A 24,280-nucleotide genomic window follows, 5' to 3' on the forward strand; every position below is an offset into this window, starting at 1 on the left:
TTGTATGCATCTTGCACATTACAATGTAGTTGGTTATTTCACACTCTTTCAAAAACTGAGGATGTATTTGGGTCATAGGAGAAACTTTTAAGTATCTCTGAGATTGGGAGTTATAGATTCTTGTACTGTACCTTGCATTTCGTTCCTAGCATTCACTTCTGTTCTCCTATTGACTGTCACATCTAGAACTCACTACCATCAAATATCTCTGATTCACTGTGCTCCCTTTGTGTACTTCCCTCTCAGCTCTTTTGTCCTACCGATAGTGCTCACATCATGCTCATTACAGATCCAGAGACCAAATATATATATATATATTTACAAGACAGACATTCCTCTAGGTAAAATGAAGTAACTCGCGGCAAAATAAGAACACAGAAATTCCTGCAAAGACAAGATTGGCCTTGTCTAACTATATTAGAAGGACCTAACTGTATTAGAAGGACCACTGTCAGTGGAAGCCAAATAGAAACCTGAATGCCTGCCACTCCCTCTACCCAATATTTCAATTTCAACAGAAACAAAATTTTACTTGGCGCTGACAATGCTGGAGCAGCACAGAGGAGGAAAGAGCGATGGGTGGGCACACACATGTTCCAGCTAACTGCTGCTCTATGTACTGCTCATGCTTAGAGTCCAGGCTCTTGTTGGAAAGCTCATGAAGCAGGTGTTTGGAGGCTTGATTCCCATCCACAGGCACTAACTCACTCATTTTTCTTTATATTTCCTCACGTTTCCTTTTAAAATATTTATTTTATTATTTTCCATTCCTGTCTCACTAAATATTTCTACACTTCATTTTTTAAGTTATACTTTTACACTTGAGTTGGTTTCTTTTTCTCTATTTTATCTTCTTTTTCTCCCTCATATTTGTTCTTTAATGATTCCGCTTGCTTTTATCTCTTTTGTTTTTCTCCTTTGTTGCTTTTATTTTTCAACGTTCTTGCAGTTTCCAATAATTTTTCCATTCACTCTTCTTGTCTTCTCATTTCTCCTTTATTAGATCTCATGCTTGCCTTACCATTAATTCTGAGAAGCATCACTATTGTTTTCTTTTGAAACAATAGTAAGGACAGCACATGAAGTTTCTTCACTCCAATTGTTTTAAGGGTCAAAAATAACTAACTCACCTTTCAGTACTAAATTACTTTCCTTAAACAGTATCCTTTTTTAAATATACTATGTGAACACTTTTAAATTATTTTCCACTGCCTCAAATCTGTTGTCTGTTTGTAACTAATCTTACTAAAAGTGGCAATATTTACCTTTATGCTTGAAAGAAATTTCTCATTAATCTACCGTACCAGCAAAAATATATTTTATAAACATCCCCAAAATAAGAATAAGAATATGATGTCTATTAATACGGGCTATCTAGTTTGTAACCCATAACATATATAATATCTAATTTTTTTGTGTTCTGAGAAATGTGGATGAAGTTAAAGAGCGTCATCAAATCATTAACAGATACCAATGTTTATAATGCCACAATTTCGTAATGGACGTCATAGAAAAAGCCCTTGTTTAAGCATCTGTCTAACTGAGTTTAAGTTCTTCATCCTGCAATTTTTTTAACCCTGAGATCTTGGGAAGGTCACTCATCTTCATTAGCCTGAGTTATTTTATCTCACTGTGTTGATTTACAAATATAATAAGAATGATACAATAAGTAGCATATTGAAATCTGACTAAACCAAAGTCAAATCAGGAAAAATGTAGATATTAAGAGGAACTTTAGTTTCTAAGAAGTAAAAACATAATATAGATCCTCTGTCCCTGCCTTTGAAATGAGTTTCTGGGGTAAAGGCAGCTGTGTAAATGTAAGAGACTACCAGAAAAGAATTTATGGAGGTTTCACTTCAGGCAGCTGTCAAAGCCCAATTGGTATATGGAAAGACTATTTGCAAAAGAACCTCTCATCCCAGCAGGTATGCAAATAGTCAAAGATAGTCTCCTGCAAAATCATGAAGTTGGTAAAGATTTTCTTTGCATTCTAGCATTTCTGCATTGGCTAGATTTCTGTTTCCTCACATCTTTCAGTTAATAGATATAGGTTTAGGACCAAGTATAAACATTCCCAAGGCAATGTTAATAAAGGCTTTATATATTCCTAATAAATGAATTCTAAATATTAGGAGAAACTGGAGCTATATTATTAAGAACAGATAAAAGGTGCTACTGTATTATTGAATTCAGATTTAACATATTAATCTATTTCTGTTATAATTCTGATCTTTGCATTTCAAGGCAGCAGATGCCCCACCTGAGATGTTGCAATATCTGTTTCCATTTCTTATTTATGTTCCTTATAAATATGAAGAATGGCAAAAAACATTTACCTCCTAGTAATCCAATGCTCCTCTCACACAGCAGGTATCACCTCCCTCTAATAGAAGGAACAATAACTGATTTTTCCTGACTTCATTCTTAAATATCTCTTCTCACAGAGGAATCTCTGACACTTTGAAATATGCAACCAATTTGTGATGCAATGGAGAATGTACTTTGGGAATTGGAAGGCTAACAAAACTGCAAAACATTTTCCGTGGGAATTGTTCGAATGCCAACAAAATATGGTCAAAGAATGAGACTAGAAACGTTATACATAAATAGTCAAGTAGATACGATTTAAAAGTCACTATGTCACTTCTCAGTTTTAAAATCAACATTCAATCAGTGACAGAGATTACAAAATAGCCAGCATGTTTTATAGCTTCATGTGGACAGGAAGCCAAAAGAGGTTATTTTATTTCTTACATTACTATTTTTTAAGTATATAATAGGAAATCATTGATAGATCAAGAAAGGAAGTAGTGTGGTCAGGTAGGTAGTATGTTCTATTCAATATATTCTTTTTTTTTTTTTTGAGACGGAGTTTCGCTCTTGTTACCCAGGCTGGAGTGCAATGGCGCAATCTCGGCTCACGGCAACCTCCGCCTCCCGGGTTCAGGCAATTCTCCTGCCTCAGCCTCCTGAGTCGCTGGGATTACAGGCACACGCCACCATGCCCAGCTAATTTTTTGTATTTTTAGTAGAGATGGGGTTTCACCATGTTGACCAGGATGGTCTCGATCTCTTGACCTCGTGATCCACCCGCCTCGGCCTCCCACAGTGCTGGGATTACAGGCTTGAGCCACCGCGCCCGGCCTGAATTCAATATATTCTTGATGACAAAGAAATAGGCAAAGAAAAATAAATGATATTCACAAATACCCTTTGACATATTCCTTCTAAGAGAGACAAACTGCATGTTGTAGGACTAATTCCTCACAAAGAGATATATTCTTAAATATACCCTATTGTGGTCTTGGCATTTGTTGACAAAACTATTTTTTAATTAAATATTACTAAAAAGAAGAAAAGCTCTGTGTGTAATATATACAGATAGACAGAAGTATAGAATATTATATCAAAAAGATAGCTATCATTTCTGGGTGAATTTTATATTTTTATTTTTCTTCATGTTATATTTTTCTTCATTGCCTGACTTAGTTGTAATAAACACATCATTTTTGTAATCAGAATAAAAGTAAATCTGTATAAAGACTAGTACATTGAAGTATAACTGTCCCAAATCTTAGTTCATATAATGTTATTTTCACATACTTCAGTTCTGTCTTTTTCTAAACATGTTTGTTGTTGCTGCTATCTTACACAGTAGATGTTTATTTAGATTTACCCACATATTTGCTATTGCTTTTCTGATGTTTCTGATCTCCTATCTGCAATCACATTCTTGTTTCAACCACATCACTTTAAACTTCTTTCATTGATTGTGTGCTTGTGGCAAATTCTCTGTTCCTGTTTTTCTGAAGATGCTTTTGATTATATTTTCACAGAGATGAAAACTATTTTCTCTCGTCATAATATAACTCTTCTCTGGTTTACATTTTTGTTGTTGAAGAAGTGAGATCAGCCTGGCGTGGTGGCTCATGCCTGTAACCCCAAAACTTTGGGAGGATGAGGTGGGTGGATCACTTGAGGCCAAGAGTCCAAGATCAGCTTGGCCAACATAGTGAAAACCCTTCTCTAGCAAAAATACAAGAATTACTCAAGTGTGGTGGCACAGGCCTATAATCCCAGCTACTCGGGAGGCTGGGGCAAGTGAATCACTTGAACCTGGGAGGCGAAGTGTTCAGTAGGCTGAGATGGGAGGGCTACAGAGTGAGAGACTCCACATCAAGAAAGCAAGCAAGAGAAGGAAGGAAGAAAGAAAGGAAGGAAGCAGGGAGGGAGGGAGATTATCCTCGCCTTTCCCTTGAAGAGGAAAGAAGAAGGAGGAGGATGAGGAGGAGGAAAGAAAGAGACAGAGAGAAACAAAGAGAGAGAGAGGGAGGGAGGAAGGAAGTGGGGGGGAGGAAGGGGAGGAAGGGGAGGAAGGGAAGGAAGGGAAGGAATGAGGAGGGAGGGAGGGAGACATATTATCCTTACTGCCTTTCCCTTGAAGATGAGCTCTGCTTTCAAAATCTGCTTGGTTGTCTTTATTGTTCCACTACAATGTGCCCAAATGTGCATATTTTTGTTTTTTATTGTTTTCTTTGTTTGTTTTTTTGGTGGCAGGGTCTGGCTCTGTGGCTTAGGCTGATTGCAGCCTCGATCTGTCAGGCTCCGTTGATCTCTCACCTCAGCCTGCAGAGTAGCTGGGATCACCATCCCCGCTACTTTTTTTCCTTTTTTGGTAGAGACTGGGTTTCGAACTGTTGTTGGGCTGGTCTCAAACTCCTGGGCTCAAGTGATCTGCTGGTCTCAGCCTCCCAAACTGCTGAGATTACAGGCATGAGTCACTACACCTGCCCCCTAAATGTGTATTTTAAAACATTTATCCTATTAATATTTTGGTAGGATTCCTGATTATGAAGTTTGGTGTCTTTTATTAGGTTTGAAAAAATTTCAGCAATATTTCTTCAATATAGCGTCTACTACATTTTATTTATCCTCTCCTTCGAAATTCATGAGATATATTTAGATCTTCTTTTTCTATTTTCAATGTCTCTTAGTCTCTTTTATACCATTATGTCTCTTCCCTGCATAATTCCGTTATGCTAAGTTACTGATTCTAATTTACAATTAAATACATTTGTTGAATTTTTCATCTGAATCTGAATTTCTCCTTTTCTTAAGATTTTCTGTTTATTTTTACAGCATCTTTATCCCTTTCCATATTTTCATTCCTTTCTTTGTTTTTCTAAACATATCAAACCTACTTAATTGCATTCTATATCTCTTTTGTGGTTTTGATCTTTCTCCGTGTTGTTCTGATTCTCCCTCACAGAGCCTTGCTTTATTGCATATTCACTCATTTCTGACTGTATCTTCTTACTTCTTGAAAGTTTATCTGTAGAATATTTTGAGTCCTGGAATAAACATAAGAACTTCCAGAAGATATTGGTGTTTCCTTCTGTAAAGAGACATTCCAACTCTGGAACCAGAAACTTTGAACAAAATTATTAGCATGCAGTGAACAAAATGATCAACTTGCAATAAATTTCAAACAAAAAAATATATGGGATCCCACCTGTTTTTCATTAATTTTTCTTTTTTCTCTTTTGCATTTTTGAGGTGGTGGGATTTTTTTGAAAGTTATTTTATACTTCCCTAAGAATATAGCCTTTGGGACCTCAGCTAGTTTTGGAATATATCACTGGGTGAATATACCATGGTGTGAATCCTGGGATTTGTCTGCTATCCACCTGCAGCCCTACCTCCAGGCTTGAAAACAGAACATAAGTCTTCACAATGAAAGCTGATTCCTGTTCATTTATTTCTCTAGGTTCCTAGTTTTATAATATTTTAAAAGATTTTTATCCAAAATATCTTTTTTTTCTTTTTTTTTTTTTAAGTGAAAGATCCACAGGATGGAAATGGAGTACAGTTCCATGGTTTCTGCATTGTCACAGCAGATAGCACTTACACAGTTCTACCTTGCTTACCTCAGTTTTAGACTTAGGTTTATAGTTTAATAAGCCAATATTATATTAAATACAGTAGCTCCCTCTCATCCACAGTGTTGCTTTCTGTAGTTTCTGTTGTCCATGATCAACCTCAGTCCAAAAAGTGTTACATGGAAAATTCCAGCAATAATCAGTTCCTAAGTTTTAAATTATGCTTCATTCTAAGTGGCATGATGAAATCTCAAGATGTCCTTCTCCATCCTTCCAGGGACATGAGTCATCCCTTTGTCCACTGTATCCATGTTGTACATGCCACCTGCATGTCAGTCACTTAGTAGCCACCTTGGTTATCAGTGAGACAGCATCACAAGTGCTTGTGTTCAAGTAATCCTTATTCTATTTAATAGTGGCCCCAAAGTTTAAGAGTAGTAATGCTGGTGTATTGTTATAATTGTTCTATTTTATTATTAGTTGTCATAAATCCATTAATGTGCCTAATTTATAAATTAAACTTTATCATAGGCATGTATGTATAGAAAAAATTAGTATATATAGGGTTTGGTACTATCCATGGTTTCTGGCATCCACAGGTATCTTGGAACATGTCTCATATGGATAAATACCACATGTTCTCACTCATAAGCAGGCGTTGAACAATGAGAACATATAGACACAGGGCGGGGAACATCACACACTGGGGCCTATTGGAGGGTGGGGACTAGAGGAGGGATAGCAGGGGGTGTGGGGATTGGGGAAGGATAACATTAGGATACCTAATATAGTGACAGGGGAATGGATGCAGCAAACCACCATGGCATGTGTATACCTATGTAAGAATCCTGCATGACCTGCACACGTACCCCAGAATTTAAAGTATAATAAAAAATATTATGAAAAAAGAGGACTACTGTATAAATATATATACATACACACCCAACCTTTTGTCCTAGTCACCTGGCTGACAGAAATTTGTTCTCTGATAATTTCTTCAAACGAGGTCTTAAAAACAACATTCTCGCCTGCAATCCCAGCACTTTGGGAGGCCAAGGTGGGCGGAGCACGAGGTCAAGAGATCAAGACCATCCTGGCCAACATGGTGAAACCCTGTCTCTACTAAAAATACAAAAAAAATAGCTGGGTGTGGTGGCGCACACCTGTAGTCTCAGCCACTCAGGAGGCTGAGGCAGGAGAATTGCTTGAACCCGGGAGGCAGAGGTTGCAGTGAGCCGAGATCACACTACTGCACTCCAGCATGGTGCCTGGTGACGGAGTGAGACTCTGTTTAAAAAAAAAAAAAAAAAAAAATTCTCTGATTTTTATTGCATATTAAAAACTTCGTGGCATTTTTATTTAAATGCCAGTTTTGCAGCATATAAAATCTGAAGATTACACTTACTTATGTAAGGAATTTGTATTGTCTTCACCTGTGCCTCTATTTAATGGTAATTATATTTTGGAACAATGCATGATAGGCCAACTGGCCTGCTTCCAATGGAGGTGGAGGGTTTATAAACTTTGTTAAAGAAAATCCCTGAGAAAAGAGATTGCCAATGATATTTGTTTTTTTCTTTATATATTGATATGTTTTTAACTTTTAATGAATATATATTATTTTAGTAATTAAAAAAACAAAAGAACTTTAATTTTGTTTGAGCAATAAAGCTGTTTTTTAACCAGATGTAATAATAAAATTTATCTTGTTAATATTGAAATTAGCAAAAAGCCAGAAGATACATCTATGTTCTCAGACTTGGATTCTAAAGTCTCACACAAATCAGTGATAACTGAAAGTATAATCCCAATATAGAGCTAAAGATAATTTATTCAATCAAGATATTGTTGATTTTAAACATAGTAGCTCAGCAGCAGTTTTGAAAAGAAGGTGGAGTAGGAGAGACTAAAAAAAAAAAAGACATTAAAAGACATTTAAAAGTAACCAAAATAAAATGTAGGCATTATGTAGGGAAAAGGAATCCTGAAACAGATTTTGTATTTGACTGCTGAGAATACTGAGCTATTTGGAAACAATATTCAATGAGATAAGATTTCATATGAGGTTAACACCTATTTCTTCTACACTAACCTGCCTTATCCCTGTTCATTATTTAAGTCAGAGGTTCTCAACCTGACAGAGTTCTTTATTCTTGGCACTATTGACATTTTGGGCCAGATAATTCATGTTGGTGTCAGGGGCTGGGGGCTGTCCTGTGTATTGTAAGATGTCTAAATAGTACAAGATGCCAATATACATCCTCAGTTGTGACCACCAAAAATGTCTCTGGGCACTTCCAAATGTTCTCCAGTGGGTGAAATTGCTCTCAGTCTTTATTCCAATCATGTCCTCCATGAATCAGGCTCAGTTATTACTTAATAGAGTTCGCCAGAAGTTCCCCTTTTCTTCATTGATACTAGTTTAGTTTATAATTTCAGATAATATTCCTAAGTAAGCAACTAGCTATCACACTACTATTTTTATGCCTTTTTCTTCTGTGTATTACTAGCCTCCATATTTTCAGTAAATATCCTTCTATAGTACAGCGTGCTGGTGTTTGAAGACCACCATATAAAATCAGTGGTCTCTTTCTCAAGAACATCAGTCCTAGTTTGATGAAAGATAAGTGACAAAATGAATAGAAGTCTGGCTAGCTCAAATATAGAGAAATGACAATAAGATGATATAGATTTAGAAATATAACTCATCATTTTATCATATATATATATATATATATATATATATATATCTTTTCTCAAGCTGTGTCATAAAACATTAGAGAAGTCTACTGTTATTCAATTCCAGGTGATGAGAAGTCAACTCAAAACATAACATCAATCCGTGCCTTTGGGTTCCTAGAGGAAAGGTAACATAATATTGAAGATAGAAGAAGGTTATCATAAGGAAAAAATCCCAATGCAAAAAATAGCTTTGTGTACCACCATTCCATTCTATGCATCCAGGGTACGCTGGGTCTGGCACAAATTACCTCCTCGATTAATGAATAAAATCTCTGTAAATGAATGGTAACTCTAGGAATAGTTACACCATTTATTTTTATATATTCATTCCTAATGTTGACAAGAATCTAATTAACTTAAAATTTAGCCCATATTACATTATCAAATTTAAAAAAGAAGACTAAAGCTTAATACACCCAATGTGTTCTTGCCCTTCAATGAAAAGAACACCTAGTTTTGAAATTAAAAACTTATATTTAAGTAATAAACTTAAACTATTATATCAAATGTTCTAATCTACATTCTGTTCTAATTTTACATTTTGAAGCATGGAGAGTAAATGAGCTTTTAGTGCCTGAGAGGAGGAAATCAATCCTTAATAATTCTCTAAGGGATCATGGGAACCAATACATCTAGGTCTCTTCTATGTGCACTAAAATATGGCTTCATGGGAAAGAACTCTGAATTAAGTGTGATATTGTGCTGGCCTAGAGCCAGAACCGGAGCAAAACTATTTTATAAAATGCAAAACTGTTTTTAGGTAAGTTGAAATGGCTGCCCCATTCTCCTTACAATAACTACTGTGCTTGGCCTCTGTAAATAGAACTGCTAGTTTGTTCTTCAAAACTATGTAAAGCTGCTTACCTTTTCTTATCAGTAACTGCTAAAATCTGTGATGTGTAAACAAATGTATATCTTGACTTCTGTAAACCACTGAGGTGAATCACAGAATCCCCTAGCCCTTGGAATGTCCGGAGACCCCCGCCCTTGTCTCCACCCAGGAGGTGAATCACAGAATCCCCTAGCCCTTGAAATGTCTGAAACCTTATCATCCCCATCCCCGCCCCTCACCCCCACTCCCAAGGTGGTTTTTCGGGTATAAAAAATCATGGCACCCTCCTTTTGGCACCACAGGTTGGAGAAACGTGAGTCCTCTGTGGTCGCCGGCATAATAAATGACCCTGCAATCTGGCATACTTTTGTCTTGGTGATAACTTTCTACGCTCCGGTCAAATACAACATAAGAGCTAACAAAAGCAGCACCCTACCAATTAAGTTTAACATGAGAGGCAGAATTAGCAATTATGGAAAACATACAAAAGTGGCAAAGGAGATAATAGTTTTTTTTAAAAAATTACACAGCTAGATGTCTACCAATCCCAGTCAACCTAGAACCTTTTCTCCCTAAGCGTACTTTCACTCTGAAGGATTTAAATAGGGGCTGGCTATAAAAATTGCTAGTTGCCTGGAGGATTCATCTGGAATGAGATGAATCTTGTGTAGCAAGAAAATTACACCGCTGCTTTGAATTCATAAAAATTGTTTTCATAATGTGATAAAATTTTGAGTTCTGTCTTCAAACTGTTGAATGGACACCACCTGAAATATTAACTGAAATACCTTGTATAAATGAATCCTCATTTTCCATTATTAACTCTGGGAACAAGAGGATATAAAGGACAAATTATCTTTTTTTCCAGACCCAGCAAGATGGTTTACCAGATACCATTCCACTGAGCCAACACTAAAACATGACAACAATATTTATTTGCTAACTTGAAGCTAGCTGCATTCATATGCTTGCCATTTACTTTATATTTATAATAAACATGTCTCCATGTCTTATTTTTATTTCTCAACACATTCTCCTCAGAGGCAGAGCCTCTGCAGAGTATTACTCAATAAACAATTGTGAAAATGTACTTTAGCAGATCATTATTATATCTCAAATTCTAATAATGATCTGTTGGGAATTTCAGGGTGGGTGTGAGTAAATTTATTTTCATCTTAGTGCCTCTATTTTGTCAATATAAAGAGGAATTAATAGAGAAAACTTATAGTAAAACTTTAAGAACACAAATCAAAGGAGGAAGTGAATGCAGCATTATTACTGCAAATACTTCCTGCTTTATGACAATGATCCTTAGGAGGACTATAAAATGTATGATTTATCTTTCACTTCTCTTTACACAAAATATATTTGGTGACCAACTTCCTCATGGCCGTCTTTACTTCCTTGTTTCTCAACGTGTAAATAATGGGATTAAGTAAAGGGAATATCACAGTATGAAACACAGACACCACTTTATCTAGGGAAAAAGAGTCAAATGGGCGAGCGTAAATGTAGATGGATGGCCCAAACATTAGCACCACAATGGTAATGTGGGAATAGCAGGTGGACATGGCCCTGTTGGTATTCTCACCTGAGCCTGTGAGTTTCTTGAGCATGGCCAGCAGGAAGGCATAGGACATTAACAGAGCAATGAAACACACCACAGAGATCAGACCACTGCTAAAGATCATCACTAGCTCCTCTGGGAAGGCGCTGGCACAGGCAATCCGGACAACCTGTATGATGTCACAGAAGTAACTGTCTAACTCATTGGGCCCACAGAAAGGAAGTCGAACAATGAGAGCCACCTGTATTATAGAATGAATGAAGCCTCCCATCCAAGAGAAAGCCACCAGGATATAGCAGAGACGTCGATTCATGATAGTAGCATAGTGGAGGGGTCGGCAGATAGCAGCGTAACGGTCAAAGGCCATCACTGTGAGCAAGAACATCTCTGACGCTCCAACAAAGTGTAAGAAGAAGAGTTGTGCAATGCAGCCACCAAAGGAGATTATCTTCCTCTCCACAAAGAAGTCTATGAGCATTTTAGGGGCTGTAATGGAAGAGTACCAAATATCAAGGAAGGCCAGATTAGCCAACAGGAAATACATAGGAGAAGTCAGATGCGGGTCAAGCCTGATGGTGCAAATGATAAGGATATTTCCTGGTAGGATGAACAAATAGAAGGATAGAAATATAGCAAATAGGACTAGTTGGACCTCCCGAGTCTGGGATAGGCCAGTGAGAACAAAGTCTGTCACTCTGGTGTAATTTGCAGTTGCCATTTCTTCAATCAACTTTTTTCATAATATAGCTATGAAAATTAAAGAAACTATAATTAGTCCACATAGCATTTAACTAGAGTTATATCACTGCTTTCCAAATTGTCTTATGTTCCCTGTCATTAACAGATTGCATAAGGATACATGTGGTTTCCCATTTTTTTTTGATAAACCAGGAGGGAGAGAATATATGATGAACTTGTAAATTAAAAACATTAAAACTATATGAAGTGTGGCATATATTTGAAACTCAAATCTCAGCTTAACGTTAAAAATCTTACTTTTCATGAAATTCAGCAATGCACTAATTCTTCCCCCAAACATCTACATTAGTAAGAAATATGTGCAGCTATTTCTGAGTATAGCCAAATTTTAGAGTGGTTATCAGAGATGTAGCCTTTTTTTCTGGATCTTTTTTTGTTGAGAAATCTTGCCAACCTGAAAACTTAGGCTTGCAATCTAATAGCACATATCCAGATCTAGCAATATTTTAGTTGTAATGCATAAAAGAGACCCCAAAGCTGCATGAGTAATGAACGGACATATTTTTCCGTAACTAAAACCTGTACAGCTTGATCTTTGGTAGCAGGTAACCAGTCACGATATATAGCTATGCAAGGCCCTATTAAAAAATTCTTCTAGCTGTAACCAGATTCATCAATACCTGATACTACACTGACTATGAAATTTGCTCACCATTTCAGGAAAGTAAGTAGAAGGTGTAGTGATCTGAGAAATGGGTATGCTTGCTACCCAATTTGACCCTGACCTGATCTGCTCTGCTGTTTCAAGGTGACAATGAGAATAATGCTATTCTTAAAATTTTGCTTATTGTCCTGTATTGAACCTGACACCACTAAGTAGAACAAAACTTGTCAAATAAAAATGAAATGAACAGCTCCCATTACCAAATACGCTTTTCTTTAGGTAAGGTTAAAAACTGTCACACCAAAGTAAGTTTTGCTCTAACCAACAGCCGATACAAGAGTGTTGGTTTTTTTCTGCAGATGTGATATTTTATGATATTGCCTCTCTTATTACTTAAAAAATTAAATATGAAAAAGAATTTTTAAAAAGTTAAAGTTCTGTAAAACCAAATAGATGTGACTGTGTCCAAACATTTATGGGCACTATATACACTACTGAGTAAAGAAACTAAATGCACCATTTTTGGAACCTACTGGCTCAATTTGTACATAATTTTAACAAATGTGGATAAATGACTTTCAGCATCTTATACAATCGTTGTATTTTGAAGAAGGGATGGCTTGCCACAAGCAGACACAAAGGAAAAAAGGCCAGTGTTTTTCGGGAATCTGGCAGCAAGAGGAAGAAAAGTAAAAACACTCAGAAAGTGGGCAGTGTGGAACTATTTAGAAAAGGGATCAATTTGCCCATCTCCATAAATTGCCCAGTGTGGACCTCAGTGAGTTAATTAAGCATATTTAATAATATAGGAAAATTTAAAATTTTATTTAGGAAGATTTTAATGGAAAGAAAGATAATAAGGTTATCTAGAATTACGTATTTCCTAAGATTCCAAAAAACAATGATTTTACTATACTTACCTGAAGAAGGCAGCTCATAGCCCCATAGCTAATAACACAACAGGCATAACTATATATACTTGTTGTGCTATTAGTTATGAAGGCTATAAGTTAGTTATATACTAACTCATTACATTCACTATAAGTTAGTTATATACTAACTCATTTAAGTGAACTATGAGGTTCCAACAATCAATTTTCTACCAAAAGCATCTCAAGTGTGATTATTCAGCTCATTTACATATTTTGCTATTATGCTATGCAGTTTTTGACCAGATAGAAGTGATTATTCGTTCTTAAGTAAATAACTGTCCCTTTATTATGGAATGGAGATGAATATTTTAAGGCAGTAAATACCATTACATGACCATATGCTTTTTTTTATTATTATGGGGACATGATGAAGTGATTCTGACTGTTATCACACAAATCACGCCTTCCTCCTCTGCTCTATTCCACACTCATTCCACTAAAGCAGAAGTAGAAAATGGCACTAATCTAGAAAGAATTCAGGTGAATGAATGTTGATGTCTTATACCTCAGGTATTATGGAATAGAAAGGGTGATTTTACCAGAAAAAGTATTGAAGAGATTTTCTTTTGTTCCTCAGTGTTCAAGATATGACATAAAATTAGAAACTAATTATATATACTTTGCATTAAGAACCCTTTATTCCTTAGGACAAAAATGCAAAGGATTCATCCCTCCTCACTCCTTGATGAATGTCTTTCCTCCACCCTTCCCAACTGTCAGTGGAAAAGAAATATTTTACTGGGGCACCTCAATCCAATAGTCAGGCAGCCAATCAAACTCCCTAGTCCCCAAGCTAGTAATGCTCAGCCACTACTTATAACACACACACACACCCCACTATACCATGTCACTTTCTCAAGGAAGAACAAACATCTATTTTCCCTACATTAACATGACCATGACCTAAAATATCATAAAACATGCAACAATTCTTATTCTGTCCAGCACTTATCATTTAATGCATGTCAAAAAAAGCTATCTACATGTGATATTAAAATGTCTATTCCTAGATGTATACCTTCTGTGTCACTTCCCTAAACTATTCATTTGTTTATCCCACAGACATTTAGGGAGTATCTACTATATGCTACCTGCTGAGCCACAACAATGAACAAAGAAGACTCAATATTTGCCTCATCAAACTTCCATTCTAAAAATATAGATACTAAATAAGTAAACAAGCAAATAAGAATAAAATAAAATATAAATAAGTAAAATAAAATAATCACCACTAGTACTAAGAGATAAGAAGGAAATAAAAAGGGGGCGATGGTAGAGTAAATGATGATGGAGGATGGTATGTGTGTGATGGAGTATTTTTTAAAAAGGTTTGCTGAGTTGGTGACCTTTTGCTAACTTTGAAAGTTTGAAGAAAAGAATTTTAGGAATAGAGAATAGAAAATGAAAAGGACTTGTGGCATGAAAGCGTTTCTAAGAACTGTAGAAGACCCACAACTAGTAGAAGGATAAACACAGAATAAAGAGATAGTTGAAAACCAAGTAATATAGTCCACAATAATAAAATTGGATTTCCAATTTTCTTTCAATATGTTTTACAATAAAACTTGAAGAATAGCTTAACACAATTTGCAATTTAGAAATATCACTCTGGCTGCTATGTGAAGAAATTGGAGAGAGAAAACATTACAGGAAAAAAAATTATGTGGCTTAAACCAATGATACAGCAATAGCTATTTGGAGAAAGGAATAATTTGTTTAGAAAATATTGAGGAGATACAATATTTAGGAGATAAACACGATTTATCAGTGGATCATATGCTGCTATTGTTATACTTCCAAAGGCAGCTGGAATTTGAACTCCACAATGGCAATTTTAAAAAACTGTCTTTCTGTGTTCTGTGTCTAAAAATGAGGTTCATCTAGCATATTTCAGGTCCTTAATAAAATTGGGCTGAATCAACTATACATACTTGGGTATGCACTGTAACGCCCTAAGAAAGGCTGGGAATTGTGCCAAGAAAACTCAAAGCAAGGAATTATGTTCATGGGAAATTCTTGGGGGAGATAAACCACTCATCAAGACCGACTTAGGACATTTTTTTCCAAGGTTGCCATTTAGGAGGGGATGTCTATTCCAAATCAGCGCTTACTCTAAGAGCAGTTATCGCGTAAGTTGCTTACGAAGATTGACTTCATCTCATATCTACCTACTTACTCTTCTAAGCTTCCGCTCCTCTTTTAACAACATCTAGAAAATTCCCATTCTTAATCTGCAGAGACGTAGTTCCTAGAGGACTATGTGGAAATACCCAGTACAGAGGCATTCCCTGTAGGTGAGTGAACTGTGAAATCTCCTCAAGAGAACCAATGCTTTGGGGGAAAACAATAATCTGTGTGATACTGAGGTCATGAAGTCTTCCTCTACGACAGTTTCTTCATAGCAACAGGAGGGGTTTTAGCTAGAATTTTAAGAAATATTCTACCTCTAAAATCCTATGATTCTATTAAGTAAAAGTAGGTTGAGAGTAAAATTCTCAGAAAGGTAAATTAAGAATGATTTGGGTATCAATAGGGGGAAACAGTGATGTAATCACCATTGTGGATAGATACAACACTTAGAAATAATGTGAATTAATGTTACTATGTTTAGGATACTGAGCTCACTTATTCTTTGGGATGGTGAGGAAGAATTATACAGAAGCATCTTCACCATATAAATGGTATATGGAAGCCCAGGGACCTCGCATGTCATGAATAAACCAGTAGCAGAAAATATCAAGATGTAGTAATTACATCAATTTTCTGTATACATTGTTGCCCATAGCAAACTAGGTAAGAAGAAATCAGAGAAGGGCTGATCTCAATATTAGACTATTTTGAAGATCATTTGCTGCTTATTTCTTTTTTAAAATATTGTAATATTAAAGTATATTATATAATACACATACATTTATACTTATCATATAAGTATATGAAAGTATATGATATATGTATATAAGTATATGATACACTTATATATCATACACTTACATATCATATAAGTATATGATACTTATATGATATGTAAGTGTATGATATATGTGTATAAGTGTATACTTATAAGTATAAATGTATGTGTATTATATATATGATAAGCATAAATGTATAATATAATATACTTTATACTTATAAGTAATACCTTATACTTATCATATAAGTACTTATATGATAAGTATAAATGTATGTGTATTATATAATACCCTTATACATTTATTTTATATATAAAGTATATTATATATACTTATATATTACAATTATATATTTACATATAATACATAAATATATATTATCATGTTATATTATAATATAAATCTATTTCTTGCTTCTTTCTCTTTTAATCTACTTAGATATGGGGTGTTAGTGCTGTCAACTGAAGAATGATGACGTTCATAAATTAGGAAAGGAGGAGCTTTATTTCTCATAGAGTTGCAGCCTGCAGGGTGGCCAGGCTGGGAAGCATACCCTCTGGCCAGAAATCAGAAACAGGTATTTCAAAGGAGTGTCAAAGGGAATATATACTAAGTGAGGTGGCCAAATATATATGCATAGTAAGCTATAGGAGGAGTCATGAATATTTATGAAAGGAGAACCGTGCACATGCACAATTACGCTTCATGCTCCTTCATGAGTGGCATATAGTTGGTCTCTTACCAGGAAGGAATGCTGGTTAATTGTTGTGCTGAAACTCCCAAAAAAAGAGGGACAGCTTCAGTGGTTGGTTGATATCAGCAGTGGAGTCTTTCAGAAGAGCTGGTTTCTATTTAGCCCTTAGGTAGGGAAGTCATGGCAGTTAAGTGAGGATGGGGATGAAGAAGGCATATCTGACTTCCTATCTTGTCATGGCTGAAAACTCAGCTTTTAAGGTTACCCTCAGGTACCCTTGGCCAAGAGAGGATCCATTCAGTAAGTTGGGGAGCTAAGGGTTTCATTTTTATTTTATTTCTTAGTGCCTTCATTCTAACCACAGCTGAAGCACTTACTATCTATGTAACCCTGAGAAACACATTTACCTCTCTCTGCCTCAATGTGCGTCATGGAAATAATGAGTGCAATGGCAATAATAAGAGTACCTACTTCATAGGTATCGTAATGATTAATGCATATAATGCTCCCCACATTTTTCCCAGACTCACAGTCCTGTTACATTTTTGATGTATCACTATTGTTAAATCCTTCAGCTAGTCTCAGAAGCCTCTTTTCTGAAATGCCTGAAATTTTGTATGAATTTTGCATAAATAAGTTCCATAGAAATGCCATATTTCTATGGCTCCCCTAATATTACACCTCCAGTAAATATTTTAACTCATTACACTGTAATTTTTCTGTTTGTATTTTGTAAAACATAACAGAAACTCTGAGCTCCTTGAGTCATGGAGTATGTCTCATTTACCTGTCTAGTGCCTGAGGTAGTTTCCAGCATGCTATTGTCTTCAATATGTGTTTGTTGGATGGATGGATGGATGGATGGATGGATGGAATGATTACATGGATTTTTAATTGAATAAATAAATCAATAGACTTTGAAAAAAATGAAATATCACAACATCTGTTTCTATTACTTCATTTAGTCTTTCCTTATTCTGCTACATGATTCTTAATTTTGCTGTATGGTATCCTTTTTTAAAATACATATTTCACCCACATTTCTTTCAAGCTACAGTCTCTTTGCTTTTAAGTTTCTTTTTTGCTTTTCTATTTATTTTCAAAGTTGTTACTACTACTAACACTAACCCCTTTGAAATAAAACATCCCAAGCCCCGCCTTTCCCAGCCTCTTTATAGAGATCATCTGAAGAACTATAATAAGAAGTTACTAAAGGTCTTGAAGTTTTCCTGACTTTCTTTCAGGAACAAAAGGATTCAAAATTTTGGAAGTTTATTTTAATGATTTGTCACTCTCTGAAGATCCATAAATCAAAACAGCCTTCTCTGAGCTTGTTTACAAATGGTTCACCCTATGAGTATAGAATAATCAAACTGTCTCCTCAATGCCGTGTTCAACCATGACTTTAAAATGCTTTAATTATTGAGATCGAGGCAAAGAAGAAACAATTTGTCCACCCACTCCACAGCTAAGACCTGCTATATACCATCATCACAGTTCCCTAAGACATTTCCTTACATGTTGCTTTCTGTTTCTTACCACTCATCTCTGAGCATTTCACATAGCTATTCCCATCATTATATCTATCCTACTGTCTCAAAATTAGAACGGTTTATGTAAACATTATAACAACATTCCACCTACCAATTACTGTGACGGTCTTGGTATATTCAGGAGCCATGGGAAGGAGGTAGAAGCCTCTTCCCCCATCCACAGTGGAGGAATTTGTCCTCTATATGCTGGTATATCTCAGTCTCTGCCCTGATGTAACAGTAAACTAACTATGCACCATGGGTTAAAAGTACAAAAATCAGTTCTCTGGAGGCCAGGGGAAGCCAGGTAGAAACATAAGCCCTGAGGGAATAATTTAAAAGTTGATTTGTGCTTCATCCAAAGAGCATAGAAACACAACTTTTGAGTTGCACAGAAGAAACATGACAAATTTCCCAGGATTTAGGTGGAAATGTTATGATCTACAATATGTGTTCTCTAGAGTATGACGTGCATTTTCAATCCTACTGTCCCAGAGGACACAATAAGTTGTGTTGGAACAACTGGCTAACCAGATTTTTTTTAAAAATTATATTTTATAACTTATACTTAACATAAATTAGAAGGGAGTAAAATTTTAATTACTAGAAATATAGAGAGACTTTAAATTATTTTGGAATATATACAACTTTTTAAGTATATCCTCCCCCATGAAAGAAAAACAAATAGGAAAATAGTCATAGCATATTTGATAATGAAATTTAAAACTTAACGGCAAACACAAATATAGGAAAAAATGTTAGAAATTAACACTACAGGAATATTCATGTAAGCCTCATGGCAAACACAAATCAAAAACCTATAGTAAATACACAAAAGATAAACAGAAAGGAATCAAAGCATACTACCAAAGAAAGTGATCAAATCACAAAGGAAAACAACGAAAGAGTAATAAAGGAATAAAGGATCCACAAAACAACCAGAAAACAGTTAATAAATTGACAATAGTAAATCTTTACCTACCAACAATTACTTTAAATATAAATAAATAAATTTTACCAATCAAAGACAAAAAGTGCTGAATTGATTTATAAAAATAAGATCCAAGTAAATGCTGCTGACAAGAAACTTACTTCACCTTTAATAACACACGTAGACTAAAAGTGAAGAGATAAAAAATAAAAATATTTCATGAAAATGAAAACCAAAAAAGAGCGGCAGTAGTTACAGGTACATCAGACAAAATAGGCTTTACTGTCACAAGAGACAAAGAGGGTCATTAGACAGTGATAAGAAAGTCAGTTCATCAAGATGATGTAAAAATTATAAATATGAAAACACCCAACATCAGAGCACCCAAATATATAAAGCAAATATTAACAAATCTAAAGCAAGAAACAGCAATGCAATAATCAGAGTTTTAATATCCTATTTTCAGCAATGGATAAATAATCCAGAAAGAATATAATTAAGGAAACATTGTTTTGAACTACTTCAGATTAAATGAATCTAATAGACATACACAGAATATTCTATCCAACAGCAGAACACACAATCTTCTCAAGCTCACACAGAATATTCTCCAGAACAGATTGCGTGTTAAGCCACAAACAAGTCTTAACAAATTTCAGAAGATTGAAGTCATATTAAGTTTATTTTCTGACCAATGTGGCATGAAAATAAAATCACTAATAGGAAGAAAACTGAAAAATTTATGTAGATATGGAAATAAAACCACCACCAGTTGGTACTTTGACAGATGTTGGTCAAAGGGTACACACCTTTAGCTGCAAGATGAGTAAGTACTGGAGAGTGAAAGTACAGTAGCTTCAAATTTGTTAAGAAAGTAGACCTCAAGTATTAACACATAACGCACATACACACATATACAAATGGTAATCACGTAATATGATGAATATGTTAATTAGCTTGATTGTGGTAATCATTTCATAAGTATGCAAATGCTCTAAATATATGTAATTTTTATTTGTAAATCATACCTCAATAAAGCCTGAAATATTGTAGTGTATATATATATATATACACATTGGAATATTATTCACACTTTAAAAAGCAAGATACAGAAGGACAAGTACTGCATGATCTCACTTACATGTGGAATCTAAAATACTCAAAATGAAAGTAGAATGGTGGTTGCCAGGGGTGGAAAGGAAAGGGAGAAATGAGGAGATATCAATTAAAGGTTATAAAGTTTCAATTATGCAAAATGAATGAGTTCTGAAGAGTTAATGCACAACATGGTTTCTATATTACAACGCAATGCTGTGTTGAACAACTGAAATGTCCTAAGATAGTAGATCTCAAGGGTTCTCACTACACACACAAAAAGGCAACCCTGTGAGGTAATTGATATGCTAATTATTTTAAATGGAATGATCATTTCACAGTGAACACATATTTCAAACCATCAAGTTGCACACTTAAATACATACAATTCTTATTTGTCAAATTATACCTCAATAAAACTGGAAAAGGGAAATGAAGGCGAATAAACTAGATCATGTGGCCACATGCCAGTGGACCTCCCACCGAAGGTCAATTCTCCTTTCAAACGACTGTCATAAATCTTTTTTGCGGATTTCTGTATTTCCTCCCTCTCTCAGTCCCTTCAGCCATAATGGTGTAAACAACTGTGCCACCTCTTACCCCTGATTATACACTGGCCTGTGTGGTACTCTATACCTATAAACTCATAGACAGTATCTCGTTAAACAAATCTTTTTCAAATTAGCCTATACTGAGTATGTCAAACTTCTTTGGAAGTTGGAACTCTAAATGACATAATTTTCTATAAGTGTATCCTTCCTTGAGTGTGTCAACTTGTTTCATCCTATTGATTCTACCTTTGCAACTAAGATGCTCCAATGTATTAGATAATATAAATTCCCACCCTCTCCTTTCTGTTTCATGAAGCTGGGGGCTTCCATCCTCTGCTTTCAACCATTTCTGTTGTCTCCTATGCCTACTGTACAGCTGCCATCTTAAAAGTGCCTTTGATCCCTTTGTGGTTCATAAGAGTGATGATTGAGTTTTCACACTCCTGTGTGAGATGTATCTCCCTCAAATCTTATGACATGTGCACATTACCTGACTCACATGAAGAAAGAAAAAGGAAAAAGAAGAGAGATTAGGATTTTTTTTTTAACAAAGTAGGTTTAGCCAACTTGCATTGCATATATTAATTTATTGATCTCATTTCTTCCTCTTGTTTTGGTGGGACACATTATCCCATACTTTCAAAAAAAGAATACTTGTGAAGTAAACTTTATAAATTTTTGCACGGCTAAAAATACTTTATTCTATCTGCCTAACTGATAGATTTGTTCTGTATAGAATTCTAGGCTGAAAATCAGTTTGAAGAACTTTACCACTGTATTCTAGGAATGAGTTTGCTACAAAGCATTCTCATGCCATTTGAATTTCTGCCCATTTGTGATCTATGTGAATTTGCTACAAAGCATACTCATGCCATTTGAATTTCTGCTTATTTGTGATCTATGTGGTTTTACTTTCTTAATAATTTTACAATATTTTCAATCTTTAAGGTGGTAAAATTTCAGAAGAATGTGCCTTGAGATTTTTTTTTTAATCTTGTGCTGGGCATTCAGTAAATTTTTTACATCAAAAAAAATTAAGCATTTCTGTTCTAAGAAATTTATTTATTTATTTATTTATTTTTTTAATTCATCTCTGTTTTCTTGTCCTTCTGGAATACGTGTCAGTTAAATGGTTTGCCCCCAACTCCATACCTTATGTTTCTTGCTTTTATCTTTCCTTTTCTCCATTTCTTTGACTTTTTTTATTCTACTTTCATAAAGACTGTACTTTTATGACTTCTTTGACTACTTGTTTTCTTTCAATCCCATATTAATTTGTTTTAATTTTATTTTTCTTTTTCATTTTATTTACTTTCCAAAAATAATTTGTTCTTTATTTTTCAATGCATCATACTCTTATTTAAAGATTACAAATATTTTCTTTCATTGAGGAAAAGATACAGTTTAAAAAAAATTTTTTTTCACTGAATTACCTCTAATTCCACCAGATTCCTTTTGGCTTTTTAAAAGGCTTACTTTACTCTTTTTCTTTTCTTTTTACATTAAAATGCAAATTTTTAATTTATATAAGGCAAAATGATTGATCTCTTAAGCCAGCTTACTACTTGGTAGGCTTCTGGTCAAGGTTCCAGTAGAGAGGTAGCCATTTGTAATCTCCAAAGGCTTTAAAATTGTTTATTTCTTTTCTTTTTTTTTTTTTTTTAAGACAGAGTCTTGCTCTGTTGCCCAGGCTGGAGTGCAGTGTCACCATCTCAGCTTACTTTAACCTCTGCCTTCCAGGTTCAAGCGACTCTCCTGCCTCAGCCTCCTGAGTAGCTAAGACTACAGGCGTCTGCCACCACACCCGGCTAATTTTTTGTATTTTTAGTAGAGACAGGGTTTCACCCTATTAGCCAGGATGATCTCAGTGATCCTCCTGACCTCATGATGCTCCTGCTGATGCCAATATTCTTTCTAGGACTCATAGGCCACTGTTAGCATCTGGGAGCAGAAAGAGAGGATGGATGATTGGACTGTTCCTTTCTCTTAATTTTCAGTAGCAGCCCTGAACCTCACCGCCCCGACCTGGCATCCTGTCATCCCAATCATTGCAGGGATTCATGAAGCGAATCTCTGGCCTTTTTTTCAGTATTTCTCTCTGTTGGTAATTAGACTTAGCCTTCCCTATACTACCAAATCAGTTACTACTTTTTTTGTCTTACCTTTTCCAAACTTTTGTTGGAATCTCTTATCTGCATCTAACTCCTGTCCTATTTCTTTGTTCCTATGGGTCTAAACCATTTTTTTCTTGCTGCAATTGTTGTTACTGTTATTGTTGCTGTTATTATAATACTTTGCTCATAGGAGAGAAAAGGAAACCTAATGTATTCTATCATTTTAAATATAATTTGTTTATTTATTGTTTATCTTAAAAACTCAGGAGTTTAAAAAAAGAATAGAATGACCCTTTTGCAAAGGGAAATTAATATGAAAATAACTATAAGAAAATACAATAACTATAAGAAAATTTTAATCATCAGAATGTTAATGGTAATCATGTATGAGAGGACTGGAGTAGAAAAACCATTTTAAAGACTTTTCAAAAGTCCCACCCCAACTACTGTTAAAATCAGATTGTCCGCACTTGGCTTCAAAAGGAATATCTTCCTCTTATAAGATCATTCTAAATTATTGAACTTTAAAAGAGCCTGAGGCAAGCCAATGCAATATTTTAGTTGGGTCACCATAAATAATGTCAGGTCCCCATAACTAAAAAAAAAATAGAAATTGGAGTTATAATCAACAGATTCTGACAAGTGCCTACTCTGCAGGGCCCTCTGTTCCATACATGGAGGGTAGAGAAGAAGTAATATGCGTCACTTATATTCTTCATAAGTTGTGGAACTGAGATAAAAATCCATTAAAAAAGAAAAAAGTTAGTGATATTTTATAAACTATATACAGGATTGCTTAAGGCATATAGAAAATAAATGTTGAATGAAAATAATCAGGGAAGAATTCTTGAACAGTATGAGTCATGAGATAAGATCTAAGAAAATTTATCAGAAGAAAAATGCCTTTTCCAGAATACTGAGAATACTTACCTATTTTTCAACTTTGCTAAGAATACCAAAAAAGAAAACGTGCTTATTCCATTTTGTTCTTTTAAAGAACTGAAGACAAGTTCAACTAAAAATTTATAACAGAATTACATCTCCTTTGTCATTTCAATAGTTCAAATGTCAACTCATTTTAGTTGTTTTAATCCAGTCTGAGTATTTATTGCAAAAAAAAAAAAAAAAAAGATCGT

At 35.0% G+C, this 24,280-nt stretch overlaps 1 protein-coding gene and 1 non-coding gene across 2 annotated transcripts; one reads left to right on the top strand and one right to left on the bottom strand.

The window, feature by feature from the left end:
- Positions 1-10,712: 10,712 nt before the first annotated feature.
- Positions 10,713-11,834, bottom strand: LOC108311955 (olfactory receptor 4M1). The gene has a single exon (XM_017539614.1). It carries the CDS (start codon positions 11,739-11,741, stop codon positions 10,800-10,802), a length of 942 nt encoding a protein of 313 aa, XP_017395103.1. The 5' UTR covers positions 11,742-11,834; the 3' UTR covers positions 10,713-10,799.
- Positions 11,835-21,429: 9,595 nt separating this feature from the next.
- LOC119472834 lies at positions 21,430-21,530 on the top strand. Its single transcript, XR_005202011.1, has one exon. It is a non-coding gene; the product is annotated as a small nucleolar RNA U13 (small nucleolar RNA).
- Positions 21,531-24,280: the final 2,750 nt, after the last annotated feature.

Source organism: Cebus imitator, unplaced genomic scaffold, assembly GCF_001604975.1.
Source record: "Cebus imitator isolate Cc_AM_T3 unplaced genomic scaffold, Cebus_imitator-1.0 Scaffold119, whole genome shotgun sequence".
Classification (NCBI taxonomy): Eukaryota; Metazoa; Chordata; class Mammalia; order Primates; family Cebidae; genus Cebus; species Cebus imitator.